Source organism: Suncus etruscus, chromosome 15 (genome assembly GCF_024139225.1).
Source record: "Suncus etruscus isolate mSunEtr1 chromosome 15, mSunEtr1.pri.cur, whole genome shotgun sequence".
In the NCBI taxonomy this organism is placed as follows: domain Eukaryota; kingdom Metazoa; phylum Chordata; class Mammalia; order Eulipotyphla; family Soricidae; genus Suncus; species Suncus etruscus.
This window is the reverse complement of record NC_064862.1, coordinates 80,135,340-80,161,012: the sequence shown is the minus strand read 5'-3', so window position 1 is coordinate 80,161,012 and position 25,673 is coordinate 80,135,340. Positions and strand designations below refer to the sequence as shown.

At 58.9% G+C, this 25,673-nt stretch overlaps 1 protein-coding gene across 2 annotated transcripts in view; it reads right to left on the bottom strand.

Annotated features, from left to right (window-relative positions):
- Positions 1-25,420, bottom strand: part of NFIC (nuclear factor I C) — a 48,150-nt gene extending 22,730 nt beyond the window's left edge. Inside the window, exons 1-2 of one of the 2 annotated variants that reach the window (XM_049788649.1) lie at positions 25,353-25,420; positions 11,663-12,194 (exon numbers count right to left, since the gene is read on the bottom strand). In XM_049788649.1, coding sequence (XP_049644606.1) covers positions 11,663-12,194; positions 25,353-25,355 — 535 coding nt within the window. In that variant the 5' untranslated portion in view covers positions 25,356-25,420. Of the gene's footprint in view, positions 1-11,662; positions 12,195-20,043; positions 20,161-25,352 lie in introns of those variants that run through there. The other variant, XM_049788648.1, reaches the window with a different exon arrangement.
- Positions 25,421-25,673: the final 253 nt, after the last annotated feature.

Genomic DNA, 25,673 nt, shown 5'->3' with positions numbered 1-25,673 from the left:
TGCTTGGAGGTCAGGGGATGGGCCTTGGCCATCCATCCAATGTTTTGGGGGGTCATGCTCAGCGCCGACCATATGCCACCTTTCGGGCCTACACCTTTTGTCATTTTGTTGACAATCCTAGATGGGGGCTCAGGTTACCAGGGCCGCCTTGAGAGTGACAAGGATCAGACTAGGGTCTTGAACACAAACACGTGGCCTCCTGCCCTCCTGTGTGCAGCTCAGGTGAGCACTGCCATGGAGCATTCCAGAACATTACCCGAAAGCGTGTGGGCACGTGTACCCAAAAGCAGAGAGCCATACCGGGTAGGCAGACAGGGAGGGGACCCTGGCACTGCCCCCTGTGACCTTGACCTCAGAGGTAGGATCACCAGCCCAGGGTGCTGCCTTAGTACTTGTCTGGAAGTCCCTTTCCCCTCAAAAAAGAGAAAGGTGAAAAAAATACTGGTCACCTTTTTTGCATTTTCTGAGACCTGCTTGCCCGAAGGGGCCCCGGATGGGGGCAGCGCAAGGCTGCTTCTCTGAGGTCAGAAGGACCCGTGTCTGCCAGCACCAGACAGGACCTGGGGGAACCCTGCAATTCTCCGGCACTCCAGTAGGCAAAAACAGGCAGTTCTGCTCCTCACAGCTTTTCCTGCTTCCCCTGGGGACATCTGCTCTGCAGACTTGTGTTTGTTTATTTGTTTTAGGGTCACACCCAGTGGTGCTCAGCTTACTCCTGGCTCTGCACTCAGGAACTAGTCCTGGCGACGCTCAGGGGAACATATGGGTTCCCAGAGATGAAATCCAGGTTAGCCGCCTGCAAGGCAAGTGCAGACTTGGAGACTGAGGCTGGGTTAGTGCCTCAGAAGCGGGTGCTCGCCATGGGGCATGTTTTTGCTGCTGGGGTGTTGGAAGCCCCTTTGCCCCAGTCAGGTTGCACGTTTGCACCCACATCTTCTCCCAGATGTCCCATGGGGTTGGGGTGACATCAGCGTATGCCTTGGGGGAATCTGGCAGGGGGGGGGTCCAGGAAGAAAGGGCCTGTGGCTGGGTGCCAGAGGAATAAAATGGGAGTATGGTCTAGAGAGGGGACAGCAGTGAAAGTGCCCAGCAGCCAGTGTTGCTAAGTTTCGGGGTGGGGGGTGGGTTCTTTCTTTCTTTCTTTCTTTCTTTTTTTTTTTTGTTTTTGTTTTTGGGCCACACCCGGCGGTGCTCAGGGGTTACTCCTGGCTGTCTGCTCAGAAATAGCTCCTGGCAGGCACGGGGGACCATATGGGACACCGGGATTCAAACCAACCACCTTTGATCCTGGATCGGCTGCTTGCAAGGCAAACACCGCTGTGCTATCTTTCCGGGCCCTCCTGCCTGGCTTTGTGCTCAGAAATTACTCCTGGCAGGCTCAGGGAAACCTATGAAATGATGGGAATCAAACCTGGGTTGGCCAAATACCCTCCCCCCTTCCTATTGCTCCAGCCCCGGTTCTTTTTTGGGGGTGTCTTAGCTCAATTTGCTTCACAGTTTAAGAGGACCACACACAGACAAGGAAACTCGGGCCCAGCATGGGACAGGGGATGAGTGCAGACATCATTCTGGCCCATACAGAGCCCTAAGACTATATTCCAGAATGCCCACACTGACAGCGCCCCAAACCCAGGGTTGTCTTTGGGCATGTGGGGTGCTCTGGGCACCTCTCCCAGTCCTTTTCTCTCAGGCACTGCTGCAAAAATGGCATGTGTAGGATGAACCCCACCCCCACCCCCTAACTCAATTGCAGGCCCAAGAGGGAGGTTAACCTTGGGGCAGCTCTGTCCTTGACCCCAGGCTGACTTCCTGCAGCCACTAGAGGGCGCCTTTGAGTCGGGCGCTGCCCTCCAGGGGCCAGAGCCCTGGGGTGCATGACCCCTTCCCTGCAGGGCAGCCCAGCCCACCTAGTGCACACCAGTCCCATACCACCTGCCCATCTTCCTTCTTTGCTCCAGCCCTGTGGGCCTACTCACTGTGTCTCCAGCAAGCCAGGTCAGACCTGCCCCAGGGCCTTTACTCATGCCATGCCTAGCCACAATGCTCTTCCCACCCCCCACTTCGGGCACCTAGTCCCCAAATGACTTTGGCTTCTTGTTTTGTTTGTTTTTCAGACTCCCCCACCTGGGACTGGGTGCTTCCTGGGGACCAGTCTTGGTTTGTCAGAGCCCAGCACAGCAGGGTTTGGCATGCAGTAGGCACTCCAGAACCGATTCCCACCAGGGTCTCCTAACCTGTGTGTCCCTCAGCCACCTCGTGGTTCACAGGTAGATCTTAGTGGCAGGGAAACTGAGGCCAGGAAACCACGTGATGAGCAGGAGGCAGGGACTGGGTCCTCTCCCCCCTTATGCCAGGGCCCCTCTATCTCTAACCTCCTGCGACTCACTTATGTAAACTGAACAAGGCACAGGGTCAGAAGCAGAGACCTGGACTTACTGCCCAAGTTAGCAGATGGTACAGCAAGTTCAGGCCTTAAATGCTGAAAATGAGGTTGACCCCCCCGCAGCATCACCAGCCCCCAGGAGCACTGCTGGGGTTGCCCTGGGGGCCCCTACGTCGCAGGGCCCAGGGGTTCTGTACTTGTGGACCTCAATATTGACTGTCATGTGTAGCCCCTGGGCAATGCGAAACAGCATGGGCTGTGGCTGTCATCGTAGTAAAACCAAGGCAGCTGCTGCAAAATGGGCAGATGGCAGCCAGTCAGGGCTCTGCCAGCACTGCCAGGCCTCTCCAGGGGCTTCAGGACCAGTGCTCTGGAGGGGCGGCCCTGGGACACTGGCCCTTTAAGAGCCTCCCCCTGCCCAGCTGGGGCGGCCCGGCCTCCCTTATATAAGCAGCGCTGCCCTCAAATAACCCCGTTACATAAGGCGTGCGCCAAGCCGGCCGCAACCTGTCCCGGGCTGTCTGCTTGCAGCTGCCCTGGGCAGCCAGAGGGTGCGGGCATGCGGTGGGCTCATCCTGGGGGCCACACTCCTGCCCCCCCCCTCCCGCTTATCCCCCATGCACTCTCAGCAACAGTGGGAGAAAGTGCAAATGGGTAGCTGGCTAGTAGCTTTGGGTGCCTCCCGGGCACTACCAGGGACAGAAGCCCAGAGAAGGCAAGCTCGGGTCCTGGGGCTGCACAGCCCCAGAGAGGAGGCATGCAGGGGCCACTGTGGTCAGGGATTGCACCCAGTTTGGTTCCTCCAGCTAGCTGGCCAGGAGTCTGGGTGTTCAATAAATGCACCCACAGCGCTGCTCTGAGCTGGCACCAAGCTCTGCTATGGATGGCCTGGCCCTGCATTTGAGGAAACTGAGGCATGAGAGAGGCAGGAAAATGATGCCTAGGCACATGAGCCCACTTAGCTCCCCACCACATCTGCTCAGTATTTCCCAGCTGACAGGGTAGGAACCTGAGCATCCCTGGGACACACACATGGGGAAACTGAGGCACGGAGTGGTGAAGGGTCAGCGCCAAGTCCAGCCCCTCCCCACATGGGATCTGCTCTCTTCCTCTTCAGGGCCACATGCAGTGGGGGGGTGTTTGGGTAAGGCCCCCAGCCCGTGTGGCCAGTGCATCTGGGGGGGCTGGGAAGGGATGGGGGACTCTGTGTCCCTCTCTGGGCCTGGCCCTTTAAGGCCTGCAGGGCGCCTTCCTGTCCTGGGGTGACCCCCAGAGGCGGGTGTGTCGGGGAACAAGGAGCCCTTTCAGCAGCTGCTACAGCCTCCGCCTCCAGGCAGCCCACAGGCTGGCCAGGGTGTGGGGGGAGGAGACTGGCAATAGGGGGAAAAGGGGGAACAGGGCTAGAAGAAGTCTGGTATATGCCCAGAGCTAGGAAGCCTCTCCCAGTCAGGACTCAAAAACACCCCCCCCCCAAGGTGCTCCTTGATTTTCCAGTACCTTGTGCCCACCCACTGGCACCCAAAGCCTTTAGGGAGAATGTGGAATCTCAGGGCCTTTGGGGGAGAATACCTGACACACCCACATCCCCATGGCGCCTTTAGGACTGACCCAGGCCCTGCCTCTGCTCAGAGCCAGAGTACTGAGTCCTGAGCCCCACTAAGTGTGGCCTGAATTAATGATCTAGACCAATTTGTTGTTATTGGGGCTCAGGAGCCCCAAGGCTCCCAGCACTAATTCCTGTAGGTTGGGCCTGAGGTTGTGATGCTGACAGAGCCCTTGGGGACTGGGGACCCCAGGACTGTTCCAATGGTCTGAGGCTAAGTGTCAGTTATTTTCTCTCTTTTTTGGGGGGGTGGTGGTGGTGCTCAGGAATCATTCCTGGAAGGCTAGGGAACCCTATGGGGTGCCGGGGATCAAACCCAACCTAGGTAGTAGACCAGGCACAAGGCCAGCAGCACCTTCCTTGCTGTACTATTACTACAGTTTATTTAACCCTCTAATTGGAGGTTCTCCTTGGCCTGAAATCCCAAACATCTCAGCTCGTGTAGACTGACCCACAAAGAACTGATGATCTGCCTCCCCCATCTTGTCTAGAACATTCTCCTGCTCATCACCCGAGGGACAGACTTGCTCACCTCTCACCTGAACTTTCTGGATCCCTGACTCAGAGAATTCTAGAACATTCCCAGGGCCATGTTGGGACTTGCCATCCATCACATTCTTGAGGCATCTATGCCACAGACAGACTGATGCCTCACAGGGCCACAGCTGGCACATTTGGGGGTTTGGGAACTTCGTATCTGAGCAGTCTGCTAGGGTCACCTAGATCTGCTCCCAGGCTTTAAAGACTCTTTGAGGCAAGGTTCCAGAAGATTCTAGAAGACTATGTATGCGCATGCACACACATATACACTTACACACAGGACAGCCTGCAACTCTTAAAATTCTGGAACCTCAGGGCCAGAGCGGTGGCACAGTGGTAGGGTGTTTGCCTTGCATATGGCTGACCTAAGATGGACCTCGGTTCGATCCCCTGGCATCCCATATGGTCCCCCAAGCCAGGAGCGATTTCTGAGTGCATAATTAGGAGTAACTCCTGAGCATTACCGGGTGTGGCCCAAAAACCAAAATAAAATAAAATTCTGGAACTTTTTGTCTGGGGACCAAAAGAGCCCAGTGAGAAGAAGAAGGAGGAGGAGGAAGAGGAGGAGGAGGAAGAGGAGAAGAAAAAGTCTCCCAAATTTAATGGGGATTCTCGGTGTTATATATAATTATTTTGGGCCACTTCTAACAGGGTTTGGGCTGATTCCTGGCTCAAGGCTCAGGGGTCTCTCCTGGCAGTGCTTGGGGTTCAGATAGAATCCTGGGACTAGAACCCAGGTCAGCCGTGTGCAAAGCTAGCGCCCTCCGCACTGCCCTAATCCATCCCTGATTCTGGGCTTAAGGAATTTGAGTGGGGGACCAGCATGAGACAGTAAAAGAGCTTCCATCAAAACAGTGGCTGTGGGGGCAAGGGGTGCTCCTGGCATCAAGGGGGGGCTCACTGTGCCCCAAACCCCACAGTGACGGCTCAGAGTGCTCAGGAAAAGTGTCTACTTTGCAAAGGTCCACGTGACCATGCAGGAGACTTCGGCTCAGCTTCAGAATTTTCTGGAACGCGCTTCTTTCCCTGGCACAGAGCTGCCTGCCTGGGCGGGCACAGAGTACTGGGAACGTGGCCAGCCAGGACGGAGACTTAAATTTCAAAGGCTTGGTAAACACCCCCCCAAAAAAGGGATGTAAAACACCCGAAAACGCCTTCACATGGTGATCTGTGGAAAAGGTCAGAGTTCGGATGTCCCGGGGAGATGGCTGAGATGGATCCGTTCTACATTTCTGTATCTATATCAGGAATCACACCCCAAGCCTGCAGCCCCCACTGGGGCCCACCTGAGTTCTAGAAGGGTCTGGAGGAAAACTAGTACTCAGGACTGACTCCATGAAGGGAAAGACCTGACCCTTCACTTTCAAGTTTCTGCAGCACCAGAGAGTGACCATCACCCAACACCCCCTGCTTCCTCCTCAGTCTGGAGCCTAGAGAGGCCACAACTCTGTGAGGGGCTCTTCAGGGCCTCCTCTCTGGGCCTCAGTTTCCCCATTTGGACAAGGCATCCGCTGTCCTCAAACAGCACCGCCCTCGTCCCTCACCAACTCTGACCATCTGTGACTTCCTGTCCACACCCAGCTAGAGGGAGGGGGACAGCCAGCAGCTGGCGGGGTGGGGGGAATCAGGGGGACCGGAGATGTCCCGAGTTGCCCTGCACCCCCCTTCTCTGGGCGAAGGGCCAGAGTAGACGACGCAGGCTGGCCAGCCCAGGGCAGCACAGGTGCACCATGGCTATGTGGGGGTGTGTGTGTGAGCCACCGGGAATGTCTGCACCCTGCCCTGGGTACAGCAGTGTGCATGAGGGATGGGCAGGAGTTCTGTGCCAGTGTGCACCCCACCCCAATGCCTGGCATGCACCCTGGCACTAAACACACACCCTGTGTTAGAACATTTTTTTGTTTTTTTTGGGGGGTTGTCACACCTGGCAGTGCTCAGGGTTTATTCCTAGCATTACGCTTAGGGATTACTTTTGGTGGTGCTCGGGTTTACTCCTGGCTCTGTGCCCAGGGATCACTCCTGGCGGTGCTCGGAGGTTTATTTCTGCCTTTGGACACAGAGATCACTCCATCTGGGATACCAGGGAGTAAACCCAGATTCCCAGGTTGGTTGTGTGCAAGGTCAGTGCTCTTCCCACTGAGCTATCACTCCAGCTCCAAAACATCTTTTTCGAACATCCCATGGCAGCCCCTGGACAGCCCACCCAGCTCAGCAGTGCCCAGTATGAGGCAGCCCATAGCCAGAGCTGGCAGAAGCAGCGACAGTCACAGTCCTTTCCAAGTTTCCAAGCAACAAGGCCCCACAGCCTCCAAGTCCTGATAAATCCATAGCCCTGAATCTCCCTGTGTGATCCCCTTGACTGTCTCAACAGCATCAGTAGATTCCAGGGTCGTGTTTTCCCACCCTCATCTCCAGAACCTTCTCCTCTGCCCCAGGGGACTTGTGTCTGTCCAGAAGAGACACAAGTCCCTCTCTAACCTACCCTATCTGTTTGCAGGGGGTGTGCCTCAGCATGTGTGTTGTGTCTGGCCCCAGCTCATGGTCCCAGACTTCCCAATATGGTAGCAGAGACCAGGGAGTCGTTTGCTTTTCTTTTTCTGGTGATTTGGCCACAATAGGCTCCTGGTGCTCCTCTTGTATTGTGGGGTGTCATGTAGGATCTGGGCTGCTGGGGACCCTGGAGGATCCAGACTGTTCTGTTTGTTGTGACCTGGGGGAAGAGCAAGTTACTCTCTGTAGACTCCTGGGGCTCAGGAGAAAAATTGGGGGTCACAAAGCATTTGTAGAGCTTCCTGTACATGTCTGGAGGAGGGCTGACCTGAGCTGCATGTCCAGGTCTTGGTTCTCACTGTTCCTGTTGCAGGGATGGTCAGGACAGGGGTGGAGACATCAGGCTGGGTGGGGGCAGGAGACCCTCAAAGTGCTTTGCACAAGGGGTCCCAGGTTCGGGAGACACTTAAACTCCACTGGGAGTAGCCCGAGCACTGCCAGGTGTACCTACAAAGTAAAAAACAACTGTCCTGGGGCCGGAGAGATAGCATGGAGGTAAGGCGTTTGCCTCTCATGCAGGAGGTCATCGGTTCGAATCCCGGCGTCCCATATATGGTCCTCCCGTGCCTGCCAGGAGCAATTTCTGAGCCTGGAGCCAGGAATAACCCCTGAGCACTGCCGGGTGTGACCCAAAAACCACAAAAAAAAAAAAAAAAAAACAACTGTCCTCCAATTCACCCCTCATAGGGATAGAGACTGGGGTGGGGGAGGAGTAAGGGGGTCCTTAGTCAGGATCCAGCTCACTCTGTTAACTTCCTCCCTTCCTTTCACTACCAGGCCAGAGACAGCAAGACTTTGCCCAACACCATAAAGTACTCGGAGGGCAGATCTGAGTTCCATCTGTACAAACTAAGGGGGCCAAAGAGATAGTGTAGTGGTCAGAGCACTACTCTCACCTACAGCAAACCCAGTTGGTCTTGGCACCAATTAGGGATTCTGGAGCTCTGACAAGAGTGACCCCCTGAAAACTGCTGGGTGTAGCCCCCAAACATTCAGCTTGAAGCCTCTTATCCTGCCTGTCTGCCCTACCCTAGTCCTGGGGTACATGCTGGGGAGACCCTACAGCTCATGTTCCCCTTCCCCATCCACCTGCCACTATGTTTAGACTCTATTCTTTGGTTTTCTAAGCTTATTTTTGGGGTCAGACACCCAATGTAGCTTGGGGCTGTGCTGGCCCCCCCCCCCAACTAAGCTTGAGCTCTCTGGGCCTCCCTCAGATTCCTTCTGGGAAGCAAAACTTCCGCTCTGAACCTCCCAGGGTGCTTACAGGGTTTCTGGGCCTGGGGCTGGCTTAATCCATGTGCCCCTGGCAGTGTCCGGATGTCCACGTTTGCCTGTGTGCAGGATAAGGGCTGGTTCTGGGGCGCATACAGCTGGCGCTCAATGTGTGTCCCCGACACCCCCTGTTCTCTGCTCCCTGCCCACCGCACCATTCCAGGGCTGGCACAGGGGAGGCAGCCCCCGGCAGCGTTAGCAGACGGGCACCATCTGGGCTGGCAGCTGCCGGCACGGGCGGGCCTGGCACCCCTCCCCCGCCGCCCTGGCACAGTGCCCGCCCGCCTCAGATTTCTGAGGCTGCCAAGGGGGGTGCAGGGAGGCCTGGCTGGGCCCAGGAGCTGGGCGCACATTCTGCTTTGCTGTTTTCAACTTCTCCATGCCAGGGGCTGCACCACACACACCCAGTGCTGTCTGCCCCAGGGCCTTTGCACCACCCAGCACAGGGCACCCCATTTCCTTCTGGGGCTCCACTCCCCCCTCCACATAAAGGCCCTCTGGCTCCCCCATTTTGTTCCTGCCGTCCTGTCCTGCTGTTGCAAGAATCCTCCCCACAACTGCTGAGCATAAGTACCAAGCAGGAAGTCCCTTGTCCCCCATAGTTCAAGTAGGGTTCACTGCCACCATCCAGCATCTGGTTGCTTGAATTGGATTCCTGCCTGTGAGAGGGGGCACAAAAAGTCTATTATAGGGGGGTGCCTCCATGGCAGGGAGAAGGCGTTGGAGGACCAAGGACCGGGTCCTGCTCTGAGAATCTGGGCTTTGAAGCACCGACACCATTTTTCTTTCCTTATGTTTGTGGGGCCACACCCAGCAAGCCTGGGGATCAGGAATCACTCCTGGGTGTACAGGGGAGACCCAGAGCACCAGGGATGGAAGTAGGGTGCCTACAAGTAGGGTGTAATTCATTTCCCCAGCCTCAAGGGTCCCCCTCTGGCTGGGACAGTGCTTCTTTCCCACCATGGATTCCCCCTTTCACCATCAGTACCACTGACTCTGAGTGTCCAGCCCCAGTCTTCAGAAGAACCCTGGCAGGATTTCATGTAGCCAAGGCCACTCAGGTGGTGGCCAACATCTCACCAAGACCTGGAGCAGGAGGGGGTCCAGGAATTATCACTGTGGTTCAACAGAGGCCCAGGTAGGGCCGTGCCTGGGAACCCTGTCAACTGGGGTTTTGAAGCATCCTTAGAAGTTTTCCACTGGGCAGCATATTCCAAGGGCCTGGTGTTCACCCCCTTGGAAGGGTCTACTGCCTACTCACATGGACTCCCCACACTTTGCGCCTCACTCACAGCAGCTGTCAGGAGAGAACTAGAGCTAACTCAAGGTCACGGGCAGCAGGAGCTGGGCTGGGGTAGATCCAGCCAGGCTCCTCCACGTCTGACCCTCACACCGGCCAGCTGGGGCAGGTCAGCATGGCCACTTTGCCAGGGGGTTCCCCGGGGGCTGCCGCAGGAAGCGGGGAGAGGCGGGCCTGACCCTGGCGCTGACCTCCCTGGCTGAGCTGAAGATGTCGCAGGGAAGAGAGGCGTCTGCAAGAGACCTGCTGATGCAGCTAAAACTGCGGAGGATGGATGTGCCACAGACAAAGGCCAAGGCCAGGCCTGATCCCCCCTCATTCTCTTGTGCCACCTCCTCCTTTGGGAAGCCCTTGGGGGAGGACATGTGCTAAGGTCAAGGTGAAGGATCCAGGAAAGGCCAGAAAAGTCTGCCTATGGTCCTCATTCAGGCCACACAGATGCTTAGGAGAGCTGTGTTTGCACTCGCTTTCAGGAGGCCCCACCCCAAACATGAAGCTGGGTTGGTTAGAGGCTGTTGGACTTGGTGGACTCTGAGTCGATACCTGCCTGCAGTGCTCAACACGTCACCCCCAGGAGCTGGCTGAAGCAATCTCTTGGATAGTTGGGTAAACTGAGGCCCAAGACAGCACACAGGAAGCAGTGGGATGACTGGTGCTTCCTACCAGGCCCTGCTCTTGCAGGGAGCCTTGGAGCAGCCCCAAGTCCTGCACTGATGAATGATGAAGCTTCCTTCTCCAAGAAGCCACCAGGACTTCCCTAGCCTACTCCATCTGAACCTCGATATGGACCATCTAGAAATGCTGGGAAGGGAGACCGAGACACAGCAAGGACCAAGCACACAGTACCCCAGCTTGCAGCTCAGAGAACCTCATCTGTGCCTCTGCTAAAACTCCAGCAGCATATGTCACCTGCAACGCAGCTGTCCAATCCCTGCCTCCAAAGGCACTGTCTTGCCTCAGAACTTCTAAGACTGGGTCTTATCTCCTGAGAAGACAGCACAGCCATCCCATCAACATCAGGTGTCAAGGTCAGGGCTTGCCTTGGCCATCACAGATGCACTCGCCTACTCCCTCAGGCTGTCCTAACAATTCTTTTTCTTTCACTCTCTCCAAACTTCGGAGCTACATCCAGCAGTGCCCAGGGCTCATTCCTGGCTCTGAGTTCAGGAATCACTCCTGGCAGGCTCAGGGGACCCTCTGGGATGCTGGGGATCGAGCCTGGGTCAGGTGCCTGCAAGGCCAGTGCTCTTCCCGCAGTGCTCTCACGCCAGCAGATCCATAAACAACTCTTTCAGTGATAGTGAGCACCACTACCCCAACGACAACGAAGACCTTGCCGCCGCCTACAGGATCAACCTTCCTGCGGCTGCCCGCTCTGACAGTGGGAGAGCAAGGACTCACTACCTGGCTCAGACCTAGCAGCGCATGCGCACGCGCACGCGCACGTATCCCATTCATGGCTCCCACTCATTGCGCACGCGCCCCACTCACCTCGCATGCACCCCACCACGGCCCTTGCGCCCCACCCACCGTGCACATGCGCCACCACCGCCCTCGTGCCCCAGTCGCCCGGTGCAGGCGCCCCACTCTCGCAGTGCCTCGCCTTTCACCACGCATGCGCAACATTCGCCATGCACACGCGACCCACTCACCGCGCATGCGCTCCACCACGGCCCTCGTGCCCCACTCGGCCTGCGCACGCGACCCACTCGCTCTGAACACATGCCACACCACTCGCCCGGCAGCCGTGCCTCGCCCCACTCACCACGCAAGTGCTATATACAAAGCGCGCATGCGCACCACGGCCCTGTGCACGCAATCCACTCACCGCGCATGCGCCCCATCCATCGCACACACGCTCCACCACCGCCCTCGTGCCCTACTCGGCCTGCACACGCACCCCACTCACTGCGCATGTGCTCCACAGCCCGCGCATGCGCCCCACTCTCGCCGCGACTCGCCCCTCGCGCCGCGCACGCGCACCACTCGCCCTGCGCACCGCGCCACTCACCGCGCTCGCGCACGAAGTAGGCCAGGTAGAGGTCGAGCTCCTTGACAGCCACGCCGATGTGGTGCGGCTGCACGCAGAGCACCGGGTGGCCGCACTGCGCCGCCTTGACCAGGCGCTCGCCGTCGGTGCTCTCCAGCGGGATGCCCTTGAACAGGATGACCATGACCAGGTCCAGCCGCCACACCTTGTCGGCCTGGCGCAGGCAGTCGATGCGCCGCATCTTGCCCTTCTGGTCGGGGTTGGACAGCACGCAGCCCGGCGCCTTCTTGCCCGTGATGGCCAGCACGAAGTCCTCGCGGCACTCGGGCCGGATGTCCTTGCGCAGCTTGGCCAGCAGCCGGGACGCCCACTTCTGCTTGACCTCGGCCTTCTCGCCCAGCAGCTCGTCCTTCACCGCGCGCTCCTCGTCCTTGGACATGCGCTTCTCGTGCTTCTTGAAGTACTTGCGCTTCCGCGCCTGCAGGTTGAACCAGGTGTAGGCGAAGGCGCGCACATGCGGCAGCAGCGCCTCGATGAACGGGTGGAACTCATCCTGCGGGCGGAGGGGGGGACACGACAGGCCAGCGTCAGTGGGGGGCCGGGGAGGGGGCACCGCACCCATGGGCGTGGCTAAGGGTAGCCCCACTCCCAGGCGATGCCCACTCTCCGTTGATCACCAGTGACCCCCCCCCAATGGTTGGGACAGCTCGATTATGACAAGTGTTCCAATTAAACATTTGCCTTGCAGTGCAGCTGACCCAAGAGAGACCTGGGATCAATTCCCGGCATCCCACATGGTTCCCCCCCCCACCCTTGAGTCTGCCAGGAGCGATTTCTGAACCCAGAGTAAGGAATAACTCCTCAGAGCCGCCGGGTGTGGCCCCCAAAAATAAAAAAGAAATTTTATGGACACTAGCAGGCCTGAAACATAATCCAGCGGGAAGGGCGCTCGCTTGGCCTTCAGCCAAGCCAGGTTCAAATCCCAGCATTGCATAGGATCCCCCCCCCCCCAATCCCACTAGGACTGATCCCTGAGTGCAGAGGCAGGAGTCCACCTTGAATACTGATGGGTGTGGCCCTGAAAATAAAATAAAACTTTAATCCCAACAGCCAGTCCGTGAAGGCCGGGAATATTGCTCAAATGGTAGAGCACCAGGGAATCCCTCTATTCTAGGTTTAGCGCTGCTTACCCTCAAAACCAAGAGGTTCCCATGACACCTCCAGCTCCTCCCCTTGAGCAATGCTGGGTTGCACGACTTCCAAAAACACAGCCCAGAGCGCCAGGGCCAGAGTGAGTACTCGCACACAGCCAGGGGTCACTGACTCCAGGCTCCAAGCAGGTCACTTTGGAGGCACTTTCTCTTTGGGGCACTTTCTCAGCTCCAGGGCTCATCAGGGAAAGCAGAGCAACAATGGAAGGACATACGATGGGCCAAGGGGCAATGGACAGCTGGGGTAGGCATTCCACACTACTGGCAGCGGGAAGCCGAGTAGTGGGGGGCACCACACCGAAGATTACAGGGTCCCTTTCCATTGACCCACTCCCTGGAGGGAAGAACTGAGGTCTCTGGAGGCTTTGAGGCCTGGTAGGAACTGGACTGGCCAAATATCCATTTTACAGGTCAAGAAACTACAGTCATTACTTTCTTTTGGGTTGGGGGGTTACTTTGAGGCTATTTGCTTTGGGTTTGGGGGCCACACCTGGTGGTACTCAGAGCTGATTTCTGGCTTTGTGCTCAAGAATCATCCTTGGAGGTGCTCGGGGGATCATAAGTGGTCCAGGGATCAAACCCAGGTGGGCCAAGTTCAAGGTAAGTGCCCTCCCTAACATACTATTACTCTGGTGGTTATGTTTTGTTTTCAGCAAGGGCAACTGTCTCTTAGTATGGGGGGATTGGAGGGAGAGAGAGAGAGAAGAGAGAGAGAAAGAAGAGAGGAGAGAGAAAGAAAAGAAAAAGGGAGGGGCCGGGCAGTGGCGCTAAAGGTAAGGTGCCTGCCTTGCCTGCGCTAACCTTGGACGGACCGCGGTTCGATCCCCCGGTGTCCCATATGGTCCCCCAAGCCAGGAGCAACTTCTGAGCACATAGCCAGGAGTAACCCCTGAGCGTTACTGGGTGTGGCCCAAAAACCAAAAAAAAAAAAAAAAAAAAAAAAAAGAAAAGAAAAAGGGGCAGAGCATGAACTGATCCTGAATCACATTTTTTGTTTTGTTTTGGGGCCACACCCAGCAGTGCTTAGGGGTTACTTTTTTTTTTTTGTGATTTTTGGGTCACACCCAGCAGCTCTCAGGGGTTACTCCTGACTCTGTGCTCAGAATCACCCCTGGTAGGCACCGGGGACCATATGGGATGCTGGGATTTGAACCATCATCCTTCTGCATGCCCTACCTCCATGCTATCTCTCCGACCCTTACTCTTGTCTCTGTGCTCAGGGGGTCACTCCTGGCAGTACTGAGAGATCCTATGGGATGCTGGGGACCCAACCCAGGTCAGTCACATACAAGGCCAGCCCCCTCCTCTCTGTGCTATTGCTCTGTCCCCCACAACTACATGCTTCCCTGGGCTGTGATGGGCTAAAGACTTCCCACATTGCCCAAATGCTGTTTGTTACTGTTCCAGTGATTTGCAATGCTTCTGGAGTCACACTGAGGGCTCCCAGGCATGGAGCTAGACCTGCACTCAGCCCCTGGGCCATCCCCAGCAAACCTCACTGATATTCCCATTGTTTGTCTCTCTCTCCAGGGGGCAGAGAAGGGGCTGTGGTCCTGGCACAACTGGCCCAGAGGGGATAGACCATCATTCAAAGGCCAGGACCCAGGACCAAACACTTAGGGCATTTCAAAACACCCCAAGAGTTCCATTTCTGCATCCCAAAGCATAGGCAACCTCTGGCCTGCAGCTGCTTCCTACACATGAGGGAGCCGGGAGAACCCTTGTCTGGGGTCCAGCCCTGTTGGGCAGGAGGGGGTGACCAGGTACCACTCTGACCAAGGCTCTGAGAATAGCCTGGTGCCCACGGGTGGGTCAGAACAGACTTGGCTGGGGCTTACCCCAATTCTCCACTGTCCCCCAAAGCATGAGTCACTGGAACAACAGCTGTGGGAGAGAAGGCGCCTAGGCCAAGAAAGGGGGGGCCCCTGTCCTACCCTGCCCATCCCTGTCCTAGTTCACAGCCACTTGGCCTGTTTGGTGCCAGGCACAGAGAAGGACAGCAGCACTCAGGGGTCACACAGCCTATCGTTATCAGAAAAGGACTGAGGTGCGTGGGGGTCATACAGCCCACAGTTATCGAGGACAGCAGTGCTCAGGGGTCACACAGCCTGAGTTATCAGCGGAGGACAGTGGCACTCGGAGCTCACAGCTTGCTGGCGTTAGAGGTGGAGCCCAGGCAGAGTGTGTGGTGTGTGAGGGGTGTGGACAGGGTTACAGAAGTCACCTCCAGAGATGGGAGGCCATGGCAGGGGCCAGGATAAGGAGATTCATGTTGATCAGGAGTGGGGAGGTGACAGTTGGGAGATGCTGAGGAGGGGACCTTCCCAGACTCCTTTAGCCCCTTCCTCGAGGTCTGAGAACCCCCTTCCTCCCTCTCAGTGCCCCCAGTCCCAGGAAGTTGCCCAAGGGGGTGGGAACCCACGTCACAGTGTCCCCAGCTGAGCTCCAAGGAAGGCAAACATTCCTGACCCCCCGTCACCCATGGGCCAGCTGCAAGGTCAAGCCAGGTGAGAGTTGGGCTGGTCACTCTCACGATCCTACAGACTGGGGATCACTGAGGCCCAGCCTGGGACACCCCTAGCCCTCAGAGGAGAGAGTGAGGCAGTGTGGATCCCTCCCAAACACCTACACATCCTTCAAAGCCCTTCTTTCTTTGCTCCTTAGCTAGCTTTTTCAAGTCTCCTTCAGTTCCCCTAGTCCTGGCCAAACCATACAAGTTGGGTCCAGTTCTGTGATACTCCCCAGGCCCTATGTGTCCAATTAGTGCCCACATAATTGAAAGGCACCTGTAGGGGCCGGAGAAATAGCATGGAGGTAGGGCATTTGCTTTGCATGCAGAAGGATGGTGGTTCGAATTCCGGCATCCCATGTGGTCCCCTGAGCCTGCCAGGAGCGATTTCTGAGCATAGAGCCAGGAGTAACCCCTGAACACTGCCAGGTGTGACCCTCCCAAAAAATAAGGCACCTGTAAAGAAATGAGACTGGAGGGGAGGAGTGATAGAACAGTAGGGATGGTGTTTGCCTTGCACAAAGCAGACCCCATTTCAATCCCTGACATATCATACATTCCCCCAAGCACTGCCAGGAATAATCCCTGGGTGCAGACCTTGGGATAAGCCCTGAGCACTGCCAGGTGTGGCCCCCAAAAAAACTGTGCAAAGGTCCTGGGTCAGGCCCTTGTGGCTGCTGAGAAATGGAAGGGATGGCAGAGTCCAGAGCTGAGAGGACAGGTGGAGAGTCTCGGGCAAGCAGAAGCAATGGGGTGAACTGGAGACCTCCTGGTGTCTCAGAAGAGACTGGGTAGTAGAGAGGTCTGGAATCTGCCCAGGCTGAGCTCTGAATTCTCCCTATAGGGAAGACTCCTGTACCATCTGGGAGCCAGGACACCCCAGTCTCTCCCCTCAGAACAGAGCCAAGTGGGGGCTGGCCCTGAGTCCTGGGGACTCTGGGCCCTGGGTCCCACTGCAGGTCCCTCTGCCAGTGGCCCAGCTTGGGGGGTTCCCAAGTGGACCAGCTCTGCACCCCTGCCACTGCCTCCTGCTTCTTCCAACTCTCCTCTCCAGCTTCTGGTGAGTCTACACCTGGTCTGTATCACTTTGTTTCCCTCATGCCCAGAGCACCAGGACAGGAGTTGCTCTATTCATTGATGGTTAGACCAGCCACAGGCAGAACCACTTGGTAGCCATCTGCACACCCCTATCGGCTGCCAGTCAGCATGAGGGACCCCAGGAGGGTCCACGCAGAGAAAACTCTTGGGCTCAGGGTCTGGCTGGGCCACCAATTGCTCTAATCACAAGTTCCTGTGCATCCCTCAAATTACCAGGCCCAGCATGTGCTGAGCAAATAGGTAGAGAACGGAAGGTGCATTGGAAAATGCCAACCCCATTGGGCAATGTTCACCCCAATTATCTAGCAACAACCAGCTTACACTTGGCACGTGCCATGTACAAGGCTCTCGGGGAAAGCTGGAGGAGCATCTGGGGGGGGGGAGGGCAAAATCATCAGAGAGACTCGAGCTCCTTCTCCCAGACCCAGAGCGTACCCATCCAATCATCCACCAACCCATCATCCATCCACTCACCCATGCCTTAATCCATCACCCACTCACCCACCTATCCATTCATCCACCCAATTGTCTAGCCATGTATCCATCCACCCATCCATTCATCCATTCATCAGTCTATCCATCCATCCACCCATCCATCCATCTATCCATCCACTATCCAAGACAACTGGCATGGCATCTAAACCCTCAGTTAACTCCATTTCACCGTAGGGATCAACCTCGAGGTAAAGACCACCAGCCAGACCCAACCATTCAGACTGTCTGGGGTTCCCTTGGGCACAGGGGCAGGAAGGGCTGGGACTCTGCAGGTGTGAAGCCAGAGATACAGTCCTGCATTTGGGATGCACCTGGGAGGCAGGCTGAGGGCTGTGAGGGCAGCACCTGGCCCCAGGCAGGGGGGTGATGTCCTCGTGGTATGGGATAGGGGTCCGCTGTGCAGAGAGAGCTGGAGGGGGGCGGGAGAGGAGTGGAGAGGAGAGGGTGGAGAGGGCGGAGAGGGAGGATCGCTGACTCGCCAGAATCCCAGCTTAGTGATTTACAAGGCGCCTCCGCCGCAGAGCGGGAGGGGGAGTGAGCCAAGGGAGAGGTGAAGGCCGGCGGCTTCACAGCTCCCAATCCGGGGTGGGGGCGGCCGGGCTGGGAGGCTCCCGCGCCCCCAGACCCCGATCTCAGGCCTGCTGTGCCTCTGGGGCAAGGCTCAGCTCTCCAGGGGAGCCCCGGCCCTGCAACCCCGCAACCCCTCTCCAAAGTCTGGCCCCTCTGGCAGCCTTTGCAGAAGCTGCTTTAAATCAATGCCAAATTGGGGAGGGGGGTGATTTCTTACCGCTGTCCCCTCCCGCTGCAGGAGGCACAGAGGTGTTGAGTGTTGGGGGGGGCAGAATGAAGAAGTGGGGGCTGGCAGCCCGGGGCCGGGCCCAGCCCAGCCCAGCCCGGGGAATCCTGGCTGCCGCAGCCAAGAGGGATTTGGCCCCAAACCCCGGAATCAGTAACGTGGCGGGCGGGAGAGGGGGCTGGGGAGGCCCCACGAGGCCGGGGCTCTGCTCGGGGCAGGATTTATGGAAGTAACGGCCGCCCGCGAGTTCCGCTTAAGAGTAAAAGTGAAAAAGCTCCCGAGGCACCGACACAGCCCGGGACAAGCTCCCAGAATCCTCCCGAATCCCCCTGGTGGACAGGGCGGGGGGGGGGGGCCCTCCCGGGCAGCCGCCACTGCCCCCCCCCCCTTCTCCGCGCCGGCTCCAAGCAAGGATCCGGGTCGGCTCAGCTAAAAGCGAAGCTATTTTGGGATGGACTCAGGTTGTAAAATTAGTCTGGGGGGAAGTGGGGAGAGGAGGGAGCACGGGGAGCCAGAAGGGACAGGCAGGGATGCCAAGGGCAAGGAAGGGGGAGCAGAGGAGACCAAAAGGGGGGGTGTTGGTGAAGGAAGGAGAGGGAGGGGCAGATGGAGCCTCAGAAACCAGAGTGAAAGGGAAGGGAGCAAGCAGGGGTCCTGCCTGGAAGAGGCATCTGCTTGGGAGGTCATGGTCCTCCCTAGTGGCCCAGAGCAGACAGGGCCCAGGGCCCACAGGGGCTCCTGCCAGGGGTTCTGGAGATCTCTGCCCTGAGAATCAGCATAAGGGGCGCCCTCCAGTCGGGGTCACTGGGTTCTAGCCCAGCTGGCCCTCTGATATCTATATGCCATTCTGGGGCTCCCGAGCACGGGCATCTGGGAGTGTTCCCCTAAACAGCCTGCGGCTTATGGGACAAGGCCTCTCGACCCTTTGGGCACTAGCCAGCCCTGATGGGGAATCCCAGGGCCAGCCTGGTGCTCTGGGAAGCCAGCGCGGGAATGGGGTGGGGTGGGGGCAGGAGCACTGAGGGCCACCAAGGACCAGAGCCTGAGGGTTCTGAGAGGCCAAGGTCACCGTGTGACCCCAACTGGACCCTGATAGCAGGGCCAGCTTCCTGGGGGACCCACAGCTCCACAAGCTGCCCAGAAGGGGAAACAGGCCCCAAAAGGAAGAACAGCTGTTTCCAAGGTCATGGTCACTCAGGGGGGCTGGACACTAGTCACTGGGGGGGGGTTTAGACATGGTTACTGAGGGGAGCGCTGAACACTCGGGAGGAGACACAGGGTCATTCATGGGGGCTAGGCATGGTCAGTTATAGGGTCTGGACAGGGAGTTAGTTATTCAGGTGGGGGGCACTGGACAGGACAGCAGGAGGGCCCCCCTTTAGCACCTCACTCTTACTCTGCCCAGGCTGAATCTTCCAATGGGGCCTCTGAAGGGCCAATAGGAATTAGGGGGATCGTGAATGGGGCAGCTCCGCGGGCATTCACCCCTCCCCAATATGCACCCCATCTTCACTAAAGTCAGCCGAGAGGCCCCTTCTCCCAGCCTCCTGGCATCTGGGGAAACCGAGGCAGGAACGAAGGTGGTCTAAAGACGCCCAAGGAACGGAGGGGTGGGGTGGAACGCGCGATTCTGGGGGTCCCAGAGGCGCTGAGGGCGGGGAGGAGGAGTCCGGCGCCCCCACCCACCCAACCCTTTAACGGTCGTACAAAAGCGCAGAGCGCGGCTCTGGGGCGGGCAGGTGCGCGCGTCCACCATCCCCGGGGGTCCCGCAGCGCCCAGATGTCCCCGGAGCGCCAGCCCCGGCTCCGGCCCCGCCGACTCCTCCCGGATCGATGGATTCCGCGGGAAGCGGGCGAGGTGCGCACCCCTCCCCCGCGACGCACACGTGGGGCCCAATGCGGGCGCAGTGCGGGGCGCAAGCTGCGAGGAGCGGCTGCTTTGGGGGACCCCTCCTCATTCATCCTGGGTAGGGTGCGTATTTGGAGAAGGGTGTCTCAGCCAGGACGCCCCCCGGCTACCTCCAACCTGGGGGTCCCCTCCCGCAGAGCCCCGCCTGCAGGCGCCTGCCTCTCCCCCCCAAAACCTTCCCGATGGGGAGGTGGGAGTCGGCCTGGAGACCCGGGGGCCCGGTGCGCGCGTGCACCCGAGAGTGCGTGGGGCTGGGTCCGACCCCATCCCCCACGCGGGACCTGGCGGCTGCAAGCAAGCGGGGCGCCCCGCAATGGAGTGCCCGGTGGAAGGGGAGGAGGAGGCCGCGAGCTTCCAGGGCGCGGGGCGCGGCGGGGCCCGTACCTGGGTCAGGCAGAGCGGGGTCGAATACATCCCGGGGCGCGGGCGGGAGGCGCAGCGCTGGCCGGAGCGGGCGCCCTCGACTTACTGAGTCATTTTTCCGAACCGCCCCCCTGCCTGCCCCCCTCCCTCGCGGCCGCAGCTCGCCGCCGCCTCCTCCCTCGGTCTGCCTCCTCCCTCCTCCTCCTCCTCCCTCGCCCGCTCCCTCTCTCTCTCTCTCTCCCTTTCCTGTCCCCCTCCGTCCCCCCTCTCCAGTCTCTGTCTCTCCCCGCGTCTCTGTCTCGGTCTCGCCGCCCTCTCTGGCCACCTCCCCATTTCTCTCCCCTCCCACTTCTCAACCTCCAAACTTTCAAAGAAACGAGGGAAAAAAAGGGCGCGAGTCGAGGAAGGAAAGTGGGGGGGCAGGCCTCATGAACCCCCACCCCACCCCCTATCCTTGGCTCTTTGGCAAAAAAGTCCAGCCAACCCGAGTCTGGGACATCACAGCGGTAAAGAAGAGGGGTCCCCTGATCTCCCACCCACTGGACAGCAGGGAGGGGCAAGGCGGCAGCTGGGCATTGAGGGGGTGACAGTGGATTTCCAAGACCCCCCCTTCTCACCCCAGCCCGCCCCAAGCTAGCCGGGAAGTTGGAGACGGGAGCCAAGGGGGAGGGAAGGAGCGAAGAAGTGACGTGGGCAGAGGCGGCGCCGTGTCTCTCCCCTTAAAGATGTACTACCCAGCGGCAGCGGGCAGTGCCCAGCCAGCCCCAGCGTGGACACCAGAGCCCCGGCCAGCATGGACTTCTGACCATCCCCTGTCCCCACCAGCATCTCTTTCCCTCTATCAGAGGGGACCATGGTCCCTCTTTATGTCTCTCTAGCACCTCAGAAAACAGGTGTCCAGGGAGACAAACAAACAATAAACCTCCAACTTTCTGGGGATCCAGCATATCTGCTGCCACCTGTGGTGCCTCCATTGTACAGAGTCAGAGACTGAGGCCTGCCTGGGGTGCTTGGGATGGTCAGCAAATCCACACCGCCCTGTCCACACTCTCTCAAGGGCTAGTCTGTCCCTGGGGTCTCCCTGCCCCTCAGCCTCAGCTTGGATAGACCCACACCCACTGCCCCTGTCCTGCATGGGGAGGTGAAGACCCCAGCTCCCTCCCTTCACCACTCCCTTATATTGGGGGTTCCAGGGTACAATGACCTTAGCCCCTCTTAGATAGTTGGGCTTTGGCCACTTTACTCTGTGCCCAGCACCCCTGTTTCTTGCCCCCTTTCACTCTGGGTCCCAGGGGAGGAAACAGGTTAGAGAAGAGCAAGCGGGAACAGAGACCCCCAACATTCCCGTTCTTTAGTCCATCAACCCCCAACACAGCTGTCCAGGGAGTTGCCTGACCGGGTGAAGCGATCAGCAGGACCCCCAGGCCTGTCTCCGACAGAAATCTGAGGACAGACCCTCTCCAGTGCTCTGACACCCAGAGAACCCCCATTCCTGGGACCCTTTTCCCACTCACTCCCCTACCCCACTGACTACCTTCAAAAGGCTTCTTTCAGGGCTGGAGCAATAGCACAGTGGGGAGGGTGTTTGCTTTGCGGAAGGCCCATCTGAGTTCAATCCCTGGCATCCCATAAGGTTCCGCAACCTGCCAGGAGTGAGATTTCTGAGCTGAGCAAAGAGCCAGGAGTAGCCCCTGAGCGCTGTGGGTGTGACCTCCCCCAAAAAAAGGTTCCTTTCAAAGGAAAAGTTTTGGGGGATACAGAAGGTCTCTCCAGGAGTCTCAGTTTCTGATTCTGCAAATGGCAGCGATGTGTGGAGTACGGGGATGGGAGTGGGCCGGGAAGCACTGGGACTGGGTTTCTGAGAAAGCAAAGGTGGGGTGCAGCATCAGGAGGGGAAGGCAGCTACTGTGCCCCCCTACTGTGTCCTGACTACAGTTCCCCCTTTGAAATGGGCCAGGCAGGTGGGTGAATCCCCTTTTTCAGATAGCATCCCTCCTTAAGGAGGCACGAACAGACCTCAGGTTCATTTGGTTAAGAAAGCAAATTAGTAGTGGGCGGAGGTAGGGATAGGGTACTCAAAGAGAGAGAGCGCTGGCCTCAAACACAGCTGACCTGCGCTCCATTCTGGGTGTCCCATAGACTCCCCCAGCATTGCCAGGGGTGACCCTTGAGCTTGAAACCAAGGAGTCAGCCCCCAAACCAGAAAGCAAATAGGAATGCAGCCCCCCCTCTGCAGTACCTGGCTTCAGGGATCCTGGTAACTACTGGATGGGGAAACCCAGGTGTGGTGGTGCTTTTAACCCACCAATGATAAACCCTCACACGTCCAGGATTGGGGTCCCTCCCCAGGGCCATCTGGTTTCCTTAGACTGCCCAGGACTCTAGCAGACACCAGGGCAAGCTAGTTTGGGGCTATCATCCTAGGTAGCCCCCTAAGTGTCACCCCCTGAATGCCAGCACCATTCCTGCTGTGACCAGCGCAAAGCCTGCTGCAGATGGCAAGTCCGGGGTCAGAGCCAGGCCCTCAGCAAGTGAGACACAACGTCTCACCTGGAATAATATTAAGAGGACATAACAACACCTTATTGGTAATGCTGCCAGATGCTGTGTCTTCCTCCAGGATACTAGAATGACTTACCCACCTACACTCACATCTTACCAGGAACGCGTGATGCTGAACACAAATGTACGTTCCAGGAGAGTCTTTCTAGGATGTCTGGTTTCTATGGTCACATGTGCAGTCTCAGGACCGTGAGTGGCTGTGAACTGCTCCATACCAGACAGGCCTGATACCTGTGCCCTGGCTTAGAGGCACCCCAAGTTGCTCTCTTGGCTTTCTAAAACTGAGTGGATCAATCGGTGTGAGGTGACACCAGGGGGGCTTTAGGGAATGGGCAAGGTTGTCAAATTCCATTTGTTCCTCCGCAAGCTTCTAAAACTAAAATTTTATTTTAGTTGCGTTGTTTGTTTTGTTTTAGCTTGGGGGTCACACCTGACTGTGCTCAGGGCTCTGTGCTCAGGGATCACTCTTGGAGGATTTGGAATAGGGGTGAAAGGCTGGGGAGGGGGGAGGCCTGGAATGGAATTCAGTTTAGCCACGTGCAAAGCAAAGGCTCTCCCAGCTGTCCTATCTTGTCCTATCTTGTCCTAGGCTGCTCTTGTGTTTTTTGACAGCCACGTGGGTAAACCACCTTCTCTAATAGCGAACCAGGATATCCACACTGCCCCACTCTGCTTGTAGAGGACTCATCTAGGGCCCAGGCCTTGTCCAGGGTGAGCAGGACCCTGTCAGGACGATGACACTTGTCCTGAAGTGGCAAGGTTAGGGGGGCTCTAGTCCCACCTTCCAGGCGATAAATTGAGGCTTTGGGGTAGATGCGCTGCTGTGGGGGATGAGGGCAAGGTGGGCGCAATCCGCACCAGCAGCGCCAGTGCACGTGCCCCCACACGGAGACAGCACCCCACACTGTACACAATGGGTGGTTCCTTCCATCAGCGGAGACCCCCAACAGCGCCCCCTCACCTGGGCACTCTGCTCTGCCCAGAGGCCTGATGGGGGAGGGGGCTGAAGGGTTCCCCGGTGCAGTGAGGGCTTCTTTGGGGGCTCTGGGAGTGTGGGTGCACCTGCAGCTCTGTGGGGTCAGGGACACCTGTAGTTTGAAGATTGGGGAGCCAGTGTGGATAACGGCTGTGCCTACTTGCTGGTCGTCCCCCCAACCTCACACAGAATGAGGGGAGAAGAAGGGCAGGGCAGAGCCTGCGGGAGGGGGCATATCCGAGTGGGGGAAAGGCTGGGAGTCAGGAGCCTTGCGGGGTTCATCTCAGTGTCCCTCATGGACATCCCAAGAGGAAGCACAAAGTGAAAAGGCAGAGACACGTGGCTGCGGTTTAGCCTTGGGGCTTTTCTATTTGGAAAATTATATAAAGAGGGGCCAGAGCCATGGGACAGCGAGAGGGCACCTGCCTTGTACGGGACCAACCGTTCAATCCCCTGAATCCCAAAGGGTCCCCTGAGCCCTGCCAGGAGTGATCCCTGAGCGCAGAGCCAGGAGTGAGCCCTGGTGTGCCCCCATAAAAGGGAGATTATATAAAGTGCCCTGGAGTGGGGTTCCCCAGAAGGAGTGAAAATATCAAGTACAAGGGCTCAGTGTGTGTGTGGCTGCCCAGCAAGGGTTTAAAGAGGTCCCCTTGGCTACTCCAGGCGACTCCAGTTCTGAGCCATTCACCTCTGCACATCAGAAGGAGGGGGAGTCCAGTCACCCTGCCCAGCACGGGGTAGAGCTACACCTAAGCAAATTCACCTGGGGGTGCTGAGGCGGGCAGAGAAAGGGTGGGCAGCCGCTGGACAGAGAGGACAGAGAGGAGGAGACACCACCAAGAACAGGGAACTAGGAACCAGAGGGTGGGAGTCAGGGAGTGTAATCCCAAGGCCTGTCACTTGGCGACAGAGAGGACACAGCTCCCCACTCGCGCCAACCCGCTACCTGCCACACACTAACTCGGGGACCCCTGCTGGACACCCCAGAACACAGCCCTACCCCTCCCCACGCACCGTCACCCACCCCCGAACCGCATCACGGCCACGTGGGACCGCAGAGCCCCGCAGACATGGACTCGGGATCCGAGGAAGGAGCATGAGGGGTACCCCCGGATTCCCTCGCGGACAGTTTGGGGAGCCCTCCCCACCCGCGGACGGGCCGGTCGCAAAGCAGCACTCCATGGGCCGTGTCGGGCCTGCGATACGCCTAGCCTTGGCCTTGGGGCACCCTTCGGGGCGGGGCGCGGCACTGCGCGCGGGGCTGCGGGGCGCGCGGGGCCGGGCGCGCGGGGGTGGAGCCCGCGCGGCTCCAAGTTCAAGGCGCGGGCGGCCGCCGCCGGCCTCCCCTCCGCCCCTCTCCGCAGCGGCCATTTTCCGCTATAGCTGGAGCCCGCCCCGCCGGCCCCCCGCGGGTCCGCGGCGACCCCTTTCCCGGCCCCGCCGCGCCCCCATGCGCGCCCGCGCGCCCGCTGCGCCGGGAAAGACAGGGCTGGGGAGCGCCAAGGAGGGGGTGGCCGGGACCGGGGCGGGGGTGGGAGCCCCGCTCCGCGGAGCCCCGCCCTCCCCGTTAACTCCGCTACAGCCGCCAGGGGCCCCCCAACTCGGGGTCCCCCGGGGGCGTGGGGCGCAGCGGGGCGCGGGCGATCGGGGGTCCCGCGGCCTCCGGGGGGTGCACCCCTCCCGTGGGCGGGCCCCCCGAGCCCTGGCAACTTTCACCCGCGGGCCCGGTCAGCCAGACACCCCCGAGCGGTCCCCGGGCGAAAGCGAAAGTGGGGGCGGCGCGGCGACGTACCATGGCGCAGCGGCGAGGCGAGGCGCGGCGGGCGCGGAGCGAGCGCGCTGGGGCCCGGGCGTGGGGGGGCCGGCGGCGGCGGGGGCGGGGGCCGGGGTGCGCCGCGCCCGCCCCCCCGGCCCGCAGGACCCTCCCCTCGGCCCGCCCCGCCGGCCCCGCGCGCCTCACGCCGCCCCGCGCCCCGCCGGCTCCCGCTCCATCCCCGGCTGCGCGCCCGGCGGCGGCTCCACCTTTCCCCGCACGGCCTCTCCGGGGGCTCCGGTTCCACTCGGGGCGACGCGCGCGGACACACACACGCGCCGCCCGCCGAGGTCGCCACCA